Below are 12,814 nucleotides of genomic sequence, written 5' to 3'. Positions count from 1 at the left end.
AGAGATGCAGCCAAGAGGCCCATGATCACTCTGGATGAACTGCAGAGATCTACAGCTGAGGTGGGAGACTCTGTCCATAGGACAACAATCAGTCGTATATTGCACAAATCTGGCCTTTATGGAAGAGTGGCAAGAAGAAAGCCATTTCTTAAAGATATCCATAAAAACTGTTGTTTAGAGTTTGCCACAAGCCACCTGGGAGACACACCAAACATGGAAGAAGGTGCTCTGGTCAGATGAAACCAAAATTGAACTTTTTGGCAACAATGCAAAACGTTATGTTTGGCGTAAAAGCAACACAGCGCATCACCCTGAACACACCATCCCCACTGTCAATCATGGTGGTGGTAGCATCATGGTTTGGACCTGCTTTTCTTCAGCAGGGACAGGGAAGATGGTTCAAATTGATGGGAAGATGAATGGAGCCAAATACAGGACCATTCTGGAAGAAAACCTGATGGAGTCTGCAAAAGACCTGAGACTGGGACGGAGATTTGTCTTCCAACAAGACAATGATCCAAAACATAAAGCAAAATCTACAATGGAATGGTTCAAAAATAAACATATCCAGGTGTTAGAATGGCCAAGTCAAAGTCCAGACCTGAATCCAATCGAGAATCTGTGGAAAGAACTGAAAACTGCTATTCACAAATGCTCTCCATCCAACCTCACTGAGCTCGAGCTGTTTTGCAAGATTTCAGTCTCTCGATGTGCAAAACTGATAGAGACATACCCCAAGCGACTTACAGCTGTAATCGCAGCAAAAGGTGGCGCTACAAAGTATTAACTTAAGGGGGCTGAATAATTTTGCACGCCCAATTTTTTCAGTTTTTGATTTGTTAAAAAAGTTTGAAATATCCAATAAATGTCGTTCCACTTCATGATTGTGTCCCACTTGTTGTTGATTCTTCACAAAAAAATACAGTTTTATATCTTTATGTTTGAAGCCTGAAATGTGGCAAAGGTCGCAAAGTTCAAGGGGTCCGAATACTTTCGCAAGGCACTGTAATTAAAAAAATGTTGTCTTATTTTTTTTTTACCCCCTTTTCATGGTATCCAATTGGTAGTTATAGTCTTGTCTCATCGCTGCAACTCCCATACGGACTCGGGAGTAGCGAAGGTCGAGAGCCGTGCATCCTCCGAAACACAACCCAACCAATCCGCACTGCTTCTTGACACAATGCCCGCTTAACCCGGAAGCCAGCCACACCAATGTGTCGGAAGAAACACTGTACACTTGGCAACCGTGTCAGTGTGCATGCACCCGGCCTGCCACAGGAATCGCGATGGGACAAGGACATCCCTGCCAACCAAACCCTCCCCTAACCTGGACGACGCTGGGCCAATTGTGCGTCGCCCCATGGGTCTCCCGGTCACGGCAAGCTGCGACAGAGCCTGGACTTTAACCAGGATCTTAGACCACTGCGCCACTCGGGAGGCCCCATGACAATTCATTTTGACCATTCGAAAAATAATAAGAGAGCAGGCAAAAAAACGGTATCTCACCTTCTCCAAATCATACAGAAAAGCCTGAAAACAGAGGAGTGTCTACGTTTATTTCTGGGAGATCTATATGTTTTATGAACTCGATACAAAAGCAATGTCTTAAAAGATGTTACTTTATTCCTCACATTCTCTTTCCTCGCCTCTTTCTCAAACCGTTTTGGAGGAAGAGATCCTAGATGAGGAACCTCAGATATTCTGCTACAATGTGTTTTGAGGAGACGAGAAGAGTGGATGTGAGAGATTGAGAAAAGACTGTTGATAAAGAGCCTAAATTGTTCATTGTGACTGGACTGTGTACTAGATGAGGCTTTCTATTCCATGTGTTTACTGCAGTTCCACTCATTACACTCTTTGAAAAGAAGGTTATATCTGGAATATCTGGAACCATAAAGGGCTCTTCAATTGTCCCCGTAGGAGAACTCTCTGAAAATATCTATTTTTGGTTATAAGTGGAATCGTTCAATTAATACAAGGTTCTACATGGAATCGTTTGTCCACTAAAAGGTTATAAGTAGAACCGTTTTCACCAGCAAAGGGTTATACCTGGAACCAAAAATTGTTCACCTATGGTGACAAACAAATAAACTTTTTGTTTATCTAGGAGTGTAATGCAATGAGCCCATACTTCCCATTTTCCCATCCAACAACCTCGACTACGATATACTCACCAGTCTGGAGTTCCTCTTGGTGTCTCTTTGCTGGGAGGACAGGAAGTCCATCTCCGTCTGATGGCCATCTAGATACTCCCTGCCAACAAAGCTCAAAATCAGCCACCAAGCACTGTGCGTGATGCTGATTGGTGCAGTACAGTACATGAGACTTCTGAATTAACAGCAAGTTGCCCTGATGCACAGATCGAAGATCATCTTATGTTTCCCCAAGCGTACCCCCCCTACCAATTAAAGGGGAAAACATAAAACCTTAGATCGGCGACTAGGGGCAACTTCACACTTGTCTACTCCATTGGACATTCATATGATTGGAGTTGCTACTTACTTGAGGCCTTTCCGTAAGGCTTGAAATATCCGGTCCACCTGCTCAGGTTGCTGTCCCCAGATACTGGCTCCAATCCGACTGGGAGAAGGATGCACCCTGGTAGATTTCCCCGACAGGGCCTTGGATCGAAAAGAGTTCTGTAAAGTGGAGACCCTATATGGAGGAGAGGATGAAGAAGGCAAGCATTTACACACAGTGATGATTGCGTCTCAAATGGAACCCTATTCCCTATATAATGCATTACTTTCGACCAGAGTCCCATGAACCCTGGTTAAAAGTACTGCACCATATAGGGCACTCCAGTCCTCGAGTACCCCTAATAGGGCACTCCAGTCCTCGTGTACCCCTAATACGGCACTCCAGTCCTCGAGTACCCCCAACAGCACACCTTTTTGTTGTAGCCGCGGACAAACTCACCTGATTCAACTCATTGAGGGCTTGATGATTAGTTGACACCTTGAATCAGGTATGCTTGGATTTAGGGTGCCATTTGGGACACAATTTGTAATGATTATTTTTTTACCTTTATTTGACCAGGTAGGCTTGTTGAGAACAAGTTCTCATTTGCAACTGCGACCTGACCAAGATAAAGCGTAGCAATTCGACACATACAACAACACAGAGTTACACATGGAATAAACAAAATATACAGTCAATAATACAGTAGAACAAAAGAAAACAAAACGTCTGTATACAGTGAGTGCAAATGAGGTAAGTTAAGGAAATAAATAGGCCATGGTGGCGAAGTAATTACAAAATAGCAATTAAACACTGGAATGGTAGATCGGCAGAAGATGAATGTGCAGGTAGGGATACTGGGGTGCAAAGGAGCAAAATAAATAAATAAATACCAGTATGGGGATGAGGTAGGTAGATAGATGGGCTGTTTACAGATGGGCTATGTACAGGTGCAGTGATCTGTAAGCTGCTCTGACAGCTGGTGCTTAAAGCTAGTGAGGGAGATGTGAGTCTCCAGTTAACACAGTGTCCAAGGAGGGGCCAGAAGTATACAGAATGGTGTCGCCTGCGTAGAGGTGGATCAGAGAATCACCAGCAGCAAGAGCAACATCATTGATGTATACAGAAAAGTCGGCCCGAGAATTGAACCCTGTGGCACACCCATAGAGACTGTCAGAGGTCCAGACAACAGGCCCTCCGATTTGACACACTGAGAAGTAGTTGGTAAACCAGGCGAGGCAATCATTTGAGAAACCAAGGCTGTCGAGTCTGCCAATAAGAATGTTGTGATTGACAGAGTCGAAAGCCTTGGCCAGGTCGATGAACACGGCTGCACAGTAATGTCTCTTATCGATGGCGGTTATGATGTTGTTTAGAACCTTGAGCGTGGCTGAGGTGCACCCATGACCAGCTCTGAAACCAGATTGCATAGCGGAGAAGGTATGGTGGGATTCGAAATGGTCAGTAATCTGTTTGTTAACTTGGCTTTCGAAGACCTTAGGGTAGGATAGATATAGGTCTGTAGCAGTTTGGGTCTAGAGTGTCACCCCCTTTGAAGAGGGGGCTGACCGCGGCAGCTTTCCAAACTTTGGGAATCTCAGACGATACGAAAGAGAGGTTGAACAGGCTAGTAATAGGGGTTGCAACAATTTCGGCAGATAATTATAGAAAGAGGGGGTCCAGATTGTCTATCCCTGCTGATTTATAAGGGTCCAGATTTTGCAGCTCTTTCAGAACATCAGCTATCTGGATTTGGGTAAAGGAGAAATGGTGGGGGCTTTGGCGGGGTGCTGTGGAGGGTGCCGGGCAGTTGACCGGGGTAGGGGTAGCCAAGTGTAAAGCATGGCCAGCCGTAGAGAAATGCTTATTGAAATTCTCAATTGTAGAGGATTTATCGGTGGTGACAGTGTTTCCTAGCCACAGAGCAGTGGGCAGCTGGGAGGAGGTGCTCTTATTCTCCATGGACTTTACAGTGTCCCAGAACTTTTTTGAGTTAGTACTACAGGATGCAAATTTCTGTTTGAAAAATCTTGCCTTAGCTTTTCTAACTGCCTGTGTATATTGGTTCCTAACTTTGCATATCACGGGGGCTATTCGATGCTAATGCAGAACGCCACAGGATGTTTTCGTGCTGGTCAAGGGCAGACAGGTCTGGAGTGAACCAAGGACTATATCTATTCCTAGTTCTAGGGGCATGCTTATTTAATATGGTGAGGAAGGCACTTTTAAAGAATAGCCAGGCATCATCTACTGACGGGATGAGGTCAATGTCATTCCAGGATACCCCGGCCAGGTCGATTAGAAAGGCCTGCTTGCAGAAGTGTTTCAGGGAGCGTTTGACAGTGATGAGGGGTGGTCGTTTGGTCGCAGACCCATTACGGATGCAGGCAATGAGGCAGTGATCGCTGAGATCTTGATTGCTCCTCATAGATGCACTGAGGCCGTGCGTAGACTTCCTGTCTCACTCTACCACGTGGGAGTCGTCTGAGGGGCCAAATGATTTCATACACAGCGTATGACAACAAAGAGTGCACCAAACGCTTATTGGAGCTATCTCAACTCATTCTAGATGTGCACAACAGATATGCCTCTTCTCCGACTTCTGAACTCTACAAATAGAGACTGCTACACATCTGAATTTGTCAATCTTTCCACCAAACAAATGGAGCAGCTGTTTAAGTCGAGGCAAAAATTCTATGAACACGGATAGATAGAAAGCTGGCAAGTTGTTATCTCACCAGCTTTGACAATCCGCTGCTAGCAGCACTATACCTGCGTTACATCTGCCCCTGCCCCGCCCTCTACTTCTCATCATGTGTCTCCCTAACCTGCCGCCACTCCCCCAGTGCTCTCTCCCTCTCTCTCGCTGTGTGGGTGTGTCTGATTGTGTGAGTGGAGACAGGTGTGCTGGAGTCAGAGCAGATCCCCACCAGCTACAACCTGTTCCATAATCAAGACCTCATACTCAGCCCTGCCACTCCCACGCTGTCAGATCGTAGCCTCTGCTCAGTCAGTCTGCATTTCAAGCCGTTTGTTCCTGCATAGATAGTGTTATCCTGTGGTGCCTGTTTTCCCTAGCCTTGCACTGCTTTTCTCTCCGCTACAGTTCCGTCCGTCCTGACTCTGGTCCCTGTCTCTAGTCCCTTGTCTCGTCAGTCCTGCTTCCCAGCCCTGGACCCCGCTCTACTGCTTCCTTGGATTCCGCTTCGGACCTGCTTACCATGCCCTACTCCCCTTGCCCCGGCCGCAGCCGCAGCCGCAGCCACAGCCGCAGCCACAGCCTCAGTTCTTGGTTCTCTGCTACCCACCCAAGCTACCCCTGGCATGCACCCCCCCCCCCCGCTTTTCACTAAATAGCTTGGTTACCTTATCCCTGTCTCCTCATCTGTGTCTGCACTTGGTTTCACCTGCTCACTGTACGATCTGGCCCAAAATATGAACCCAGCAGACTTAGATCCTCTCCACCAAACCCTCGCCTGCCAAGGCACCCTGCTCGAGCAACATGACCAAGCCCAAAACCCCTTCTGTAGCACGTCAATTAGTTTTTACTGAGCCTTTCTGACCTGGAGGGCCGGACCTGCCCCCAGAGCTCGCAACCAGCCCTTAGTCCTTCTCCTCCACCCTGTTCGGGCTCCTGAGCGTTATGATGGCAACCTCAGAACTTGTAGAGCCTTTTTGGTACAATGTTCACTAGTATTCGAGCAACAGCCCTACTCTTATGCTAGCGAATGGGACAAGATTTCCTTCCTGATTGGCTGCCTCCGTGGAGCAGAACTCTCCTGGGCCATGGCGGTGTGGGAGAGACAGTCTCCCATCTGCTTCACCTACTCCAGCTTCACGGAGGAGATGAATAGAGTCTTTGACCACCCTGTCAATGCTAAGGATGCCACTAAATGACTTCTGTCCTCCGTCAAGGCTCCCATAGTGTCGCTGAATTGGCGATTGAGTTTCGCACTCTTGCCGCTGAGAGAGGCTGGAATGAGGAGGCCCTTCAGGGAGCATTCCAGAATGCTCTCACTGAGACCATCAAGGACGAGTTGGTGTCCAGGAATAAGCCTGATGGACTCGCTGAACTCATCTTTCTCGCCATCTGAATCGACAACCATCTCCGTGAGCGTCTGAGAGAGAGGGCAGTTAAGGTTGCATGCCCCATAACATCTGCTTCCTTGCCTTGTTCCCCTTCCCCGAATGCAGCTCGACCGGGCCTGTCTCTCTCCAGAGGAGAGGCACCGGCGAATCAGCACCGACGAATCAGGAGCTGCCTATACTGTGACCAGGTTGGTCAGTTTGTTTCCACTTGTTCCCTGCGTCCAGCAAAAGAGGTGGCTCGGCAATAGTGGGGGATATACTGTTGAGCCAAATTGCCTGCCCATCTCTCCCCAGACCCCTGCTTGACGGCGTCCTCATGCAGTAGAGCCAGGCTTTTCCTCTGCCAGCTCTCATCGACTGGGGCACCGACGAGATTTTTCTGGACCGTGGTGTCGTTACTCAGTTGGGCCTGGACACTGTTCCACTCGATCCACCCCTCGATGTCAACGCTCTCAATGGACAGCTGTCTGGGAGTGTCTGGGAGAGTCTGGGACAGTGTCTGGTAGAGGACCGTCCCTGTCATCCTGCATCTCTCTGGAAACCACCAGGAAAGGATCACTTTCCACATAATCGACTGCCCTCACTCTTCCCTGGTTCTTGGCCATCCATGGTTAAAGCTGCACAACCCTCAGATTGACTGGACAGACGGAATTGTATGATTGTATGCTGTAGTGTTAAGATTTCCCTCCACTGGAACGAAGGGGCCTTGCTCCAACCACGAAAAACAATCCCAGACCATTATTCGTCCTCCTCCAAACTTTACAGTTGGTATTATGCATTCCGGCGGGTACCAATCTCCTAACATCCGCCAAACCCAGATTTGTCCGTCAGACAGATGGTGAAGCGTGATTCATCACTACAGAGAACACGTTTCCACTGTTCTAGAGTCCAGAGCTTTACACCACTCCAGCTGACAATTGGCATTGATCTTAGGCTTGTGTGTGGCTGCTCGGCCATTGAAACCCCTTTCATGAAGCTCCCAATGAACAGTTCTTGTGCTGACGTTGCTCCCAGGGGCAGTTTGGAACTTGGTTGTGAGTGTTGCAACCGGGGACAACCAATGACGATTTTTATGATCTATGCGCTTCAGCGGTCCCGTTCTGTGATCTTGTGTGGCTTACCACTTTGCGGCTGAGCCATTGTTGCTCTTCGACGTTTCCACTTCCCAATAACAGCACTTACAGTTGACCGGGGCAGCTCTAGCAGGGCAGAAATTTGAAGAACTGACTTGTTGGAAAGGTGGAATACTATGACAGTGCCAGTTGCAGTCAGTAGTTACGGTCAGTAGTTGTGGTCAATAGTTGTGGTAAGTAATTGTGTTGTTGTGGGGTTGGTTTGAAGGTTCTTTGGTCCCTACAGTATGGACCTGGTCAGTAGTTGTGGTCAGTAGTTGTGTGCTTGTGGTCAGTAGTTTTGTGGTTGTGGTCAGTAGTTGAGGTCATAACTTAGATGGTTCAGTGGTTTTGTGGTTATTAGTTGTGTGGTTGTGGTCAGTAGTTTTGGTTCAGTAGTTGTGTGGTTGTGGTCAGTAGCTGTGGTCAGTAGTGGTCAGTCATTGTGGTCAGTTGTTTTGTGGTTGTGGTCTGTAGTTGTGTTCAGTAGTTTTGGTGAGTAGTTTTGTGGTAGTGGTCAGTAGCTATGGTCAGTAGTTATGGTTAGTAGTGGTCAGTCATTGCGGTCCCAAGTTTTGTAGTTGTGTTCAGTAGTTGTGGTCAATAGGTGTGATCAGTAGTTTTGTGGTTTTGGTCAGTAGTTGTGGTTCAGTAGTTGTGTGGTTGTGGTCACTAACTGTGGTCATTAGTTGTGTGGTTGTGGTCATTAGTTGTGTGGTTCAGTAGTTGTGTGGCCAGTAATAGTGTTCAGTAGTTGTGTGGTTGTGGTCAGTAGTTGAGATCAGTAGTTGTGGTCAGTAATATTGTTCAGTAGTTGTGTGGTTGTGGTCAGTAGTTGGGGTCAGTAGTTGTGGTCAGTAGTGGTTAGTAGTTTTGGTAAGTAGGTGTGTGGTCAGAAGTTGTGTGGTTGTGGTGAGTAGCTAGTTGTGGTCATTAGTGGTCAGTAGTTTTGTGGTTGTGGTCTGGTTCAGTAGTTTGGGTCAGAGGTGTATGGTTGTGGTCAGTAGCTGTGGTCAGTGTCTAAACTACAGTTGTTGTGTGTGAAAACTGAAAGAAGTGCAGGTCAGAGTAAAAACCAAGCCATTGGGTCGAAGGAATTCTCTGTAGAGCTCAGAGACAGCACAGTGGCCTACATAATTCTTAAATGGAAGACGTTTGGAACCACCAAGACTCTTCTTAGAGCTGGCCGCCGGGAGAAGGGCCTTGGTCAGGGAGGTGACCAAGAACCCGATGGTCACTCTGACAGAGCTCCAGAGTTCCTCTTTGGAGATGGGAGAATCTTCCAGAGTACAACCATCTCTGCATCACTCCACCAATCAGGCCTTTATGGTAGAGTGGCCAGACGGAAGCCAATCCTTAGTAAAGGGCACATGACAGCCAACTTGGAGTTTGCCAAAAGGCACTTAAAGACTCTCAGACCGTGAGAACCAAGATTCTCTGGTCTGATGAAACCAAGATTGAACTTGTTGGCCTGAATGCCAAGCGTTACATCTGGAGGAAGAACCTGGCACCATCCCTACGGTGAAGAATGGGGGTGGCAGCATCATGCTGTGGGGATGCTTTTCAGCGGGAGGGACTGAGAGAGTCAGGATCGCGGGAAAGACGAATGGAGCAAGTACAGAAAAATCCTTGATGAAAACCTGCCCCAGAGCGCTCAGGACCTCAGAGTGGGGCGAAGGTCTACTTTCCAACAGGACAACAACCCTAAGCACACAGCCAAGACAACGCAGGAGTGGAATCGGGACAAGTCTCTGAATGTCCTTGAGTGGCCCATCCAGAGCCCGGACTTTAACCTGATCGAACATCTCTGGAGAGACCTGAAAATAGCTGTGCAGCGACGCTCCCCATCCAGCTTGACAGAGCTTGAGAAGTGGTGCGTGCATATGCATTCACCCCCTTTGCTATGAAGCCCCTAAATAAGATCTGGCACAACCAATTACCTTCAGAAGTCACATAATTTGTTAAATAAAGTCCACCTATGTGCAATTTAAGTGCCACATTATCTGTCACATGATCTCAGTATACATGTATAAACACCTGTTCTGAAAAGCCCCAGAGTCTGCAACACCACTAAGCAAGAGGCACCACCAAGCAAGCGACACCATGAAGACCAAGGAGCTCGCCAAACAAGTCAGGGACAAAGTTGTGGAGAAGTACAGATCAGGGTTAGGTTATAAAAAAAATATCCAAAACTTTGAACATCCCACGGAGCACCAGTAAATCCATTGTTAAAAAGAGATTGGAGTATCTGTCCATAGGACCACTTTGAGCCGTAGACTTCACAGAGCTGGGCTTTATGGAAGAGTGGCCAGAAAGAGCCATTGCTTAAAGAAGTAAATAAGAAAACACATTTGCTGTTTACCAAAAGGCATGTGGGAGACTCCCCAAACATATGGAAGGTACTCTGGTCAGATGAGACTAAAATGGATTTTTATGGCCATCAAGGAAAACGCTATTTCTGGCACATACCCAACACTTCTCATCACCCTGAGAACAACATCCCCACAGTGAAGCATGGTGGTGGCAGCACCATGCTGTGAGGATGTTTTTCATCGGCAGGGACTGGGAAACTGGTCAGAATTGAAGGAATGATGGATGGCGCTAAATACAGGGAAATTCTTGAGGGAAAACTTTTTCAGTCTTCCAGAGATTTGAGACTGGGACGGAGGTTCACCTTCCAGCAGGACAATGACCCTAAGCATACTGCTAAAGCAACACTCGAGTGGTTTAAGGGTAAACATTTAAATGTATTGGAATGGCCTAGTCAAAGCCCAGACCTCAACCCAATTCTCAATCGAATCTGTGGTATGTCTTAAAGATTTACTGTACACCAGCAGAACCCATCCAACTTGAAGGAGCTGGAGCAGTTTTGCCTTGAATAATGGGCAAAAATCCCAGTGGCTAGATGTGCCAAGCTTATAGAGACATGTCCCAAGAGACTTTCAGCTGTAATTGCTGCAAAGGGTGGCTCTACAAAGTATTGACTTTTTTTGGGGGGGGGGGGGGGGGGGTGAATAGTTACACATGCTCAAGTTTTCTTGTCTTATTTCTTGTTTGTTTCACAATAGAAAATATTTTGCATCTTCAAAGTGGTAGGCTTGTTGTATAAATCAAATGATACAAACCTAAAATAAATCTATTTAAATTCCAGGTTGTAAGGCAATAAAATTGGAAAAATGCCAAGGGGGTGAATACTTTCACTGGCCACTGTATGTCACCATGAAAGCTTTATAATAACAATGTATGAGGACCACCGCCAAGTGCTGTTCATGCTTAGCACAATAAACTTTGTGACTTTGATAAATTGTTTATCATAACGCACTACGCATTATTACAGGTGACAGGTTCTGTACACATCATTGCTTTCTGTATCAGAAAGTAGGCCTGGCCCTCTGTGAAGTCTCGTAGATTGATGCATTGCACTCTTTTTGTTTATAAAGCCCTCTTGACTTGCATAAACTTATGCTGGACCTTACTTCATTGTTACAGACGTACGAGCTGCCAGACTCGATCTCAAGGATGGCTAACTCTGAAGAGCCCTTCGATATCCGCTGAGTTAGGTTAATCTGATTTGATCTTTTTTGCAATTGGAAGCGTTGGTGTCTCTGGGGCTATTCAGATGGCTGAATGAGGGCCTTTAAACTGAAGAAGGTGTTTGTTTTATATGATTGTGTTTTGCATTTTGTGTATTTCTATATGTATATTGGTGTGTATTGAGTGTATTGATGTGTATGTTTGATTCAGGGCTCATCTGTAAAAGAGAACTTGGTCTCAGCATGACTCCCTGTCGAAAGAAAGGTTAAATAAATCAAATAAATAGCCTCAGTTTTCCTCTGTCCCCCTCTGCTTTGAGGCAGGAAATGCATTCCAGTGTGTTGCTCCTGGGTTCTTGAGATGACATCACGTCCCCCTTTGCTAACCCATCAGAATTCCAGGAGCGTTTTAGTGCAAAAAAAGTGTGACAGTTGGTAGAGCATGGTGCTTTCAATGCCAGGATGGGAGGTCTGATTCCTACTGGGGCCACCAACACAAAAATGTATGCATTCACTACTTGAGCGTGCCAGATCCAGTATTTCAGAAACAGCCGCTCTCCTGGGCTTTTCACTCATGACAGTGTCTAGGATTTTACCAAGAATGGTGCGACAAACAAGAAACATACCGTCAGCGGCAGTCCTGTGGGCAAAAACAGCTCGTTCATGAGAGAGGTCAAAGGAGAATGGCAAAAGGCATGCAAGCTAAAAGGCGGGCTACCGATAGACAAATAACGGTGCAGTACAACAGTAGTGTACAGAACATCATCTCAGAATGCACAACTCGTCGATCCTTATTATGGATGGGCTATTGTAGCAGGCGATCACACTCCACTCATATCAAATAAAACAAGAAGAAGTGTATCCAGTGGGCATTTGCTCACCAACACTGGACAATTGAGGTGTTGAAAAACTTTGCATGAAACATGACACCAAGTTCAGTTTACTTGAGGGGTCTGCGCAATCCCCAGACCTCTTTGGGATGAGATGGAACAGGTTGCTGTCCCATGTGCTATGTTTGTATTAGTGTTCAGTAAATAGGACACTAAAATTGTTGAAAATCCCCCCTCTCCAACTGGCAGCTGTGTCTTACACTCATGATATGATATACACAGTGCACAGCAAACTAAGGGCTTTGGGTTGAAATTAATAGTCATTAAGGGTGTGTTCGTACATTCAATCTTGATTGCCAGAGTGTGCTCAGAGTGAGCTCTGGGCGTTCAAAAATTCAGAGCGTTGTCAGATTGTCCATTTGTAAATTCAGAGCGTTTCGCTCCCGGAGTGTTCAGAGCGCACACTGGACACTCTGGCCGAAGAGTAGGGTTGATCCGAACGTTCTGACCATAACAGCAGTCAAGCACCCAAGCTAACTGGCTAACGTTGGCTAGCTTGCTAGGTACTTCCAGACACAAAAGAGAGAACACCTCACTCTGACCATTTTATTCGCCCTAGCAGAACTGGTTAGGCTGTTTTCATGTTATCCAGAGCGCTGGTGACTGTAACTGTTCTGCTGGCACATTTGAATGACCTTTTTCTGACACCGGCCATATACATTTGTAAACTCATCAGTTAATCTGTGTTCTGGCACACTCAAACGAGAGTGCTCTGAAATCGAAGTAGAAA

At 46.5% G+C, this 12,814-nt stretch overlaps 1 protein-coding gene across 5 annotated transcripts in view; it reads right to left on the bottom strand.

Moving 5' to 3' along the window:
• ripor3 (RIPOR family member 3) overlaps positions 1-12,814 on the bottom strand; it is a 58,023-nt gene that overhangs the window by 25,163 nt on the left and 20,046 nt on the right. For all 5 annotated transcript variants that reach the window (XM_020483213.2, XM_020483221.2, XM_031827465.1 and 2 more), the window contains exons 3-5: positions 2,503-2,655; positions 2,175-2,253; positions 1,507-1,530 (exon numbers count right to left, since the gene is read on the bottom strand). In XM_020483213.2, coding sequence (XP_020338802.2) covers positions 1,507-1,530; positions 2,175-2,253; positions 2,503-2,655 — 256 coding nt within the window. The remainder of the gene's footprint in view (positions 1-1,506; positions 1,531-2,174; positions 2,254-2,502; positions 2,656-12,814) is intronic.

The sequence above is a fragment of the Oncorhynchus kisutch genome, linkage group LG1 (genome assembly GCF_002021735.2).
Source record: "Oncorhynchus kisutch isolate 150728-3 linkage group LG1, Okis_V2, whole genome shotgun sequence".
In the NCBI taxonomy this organism is placed as follows: domain Eukaryota; kingdom Metazoa; phylum Chordata; class Actinopteri; order Salmoniformes; family Salmonidae; genus Oncorhynchus; species Oncorhynchus kisutch.
This window is presented reverse-complemented; position numbering and strand designations above follow the sequence as displayed.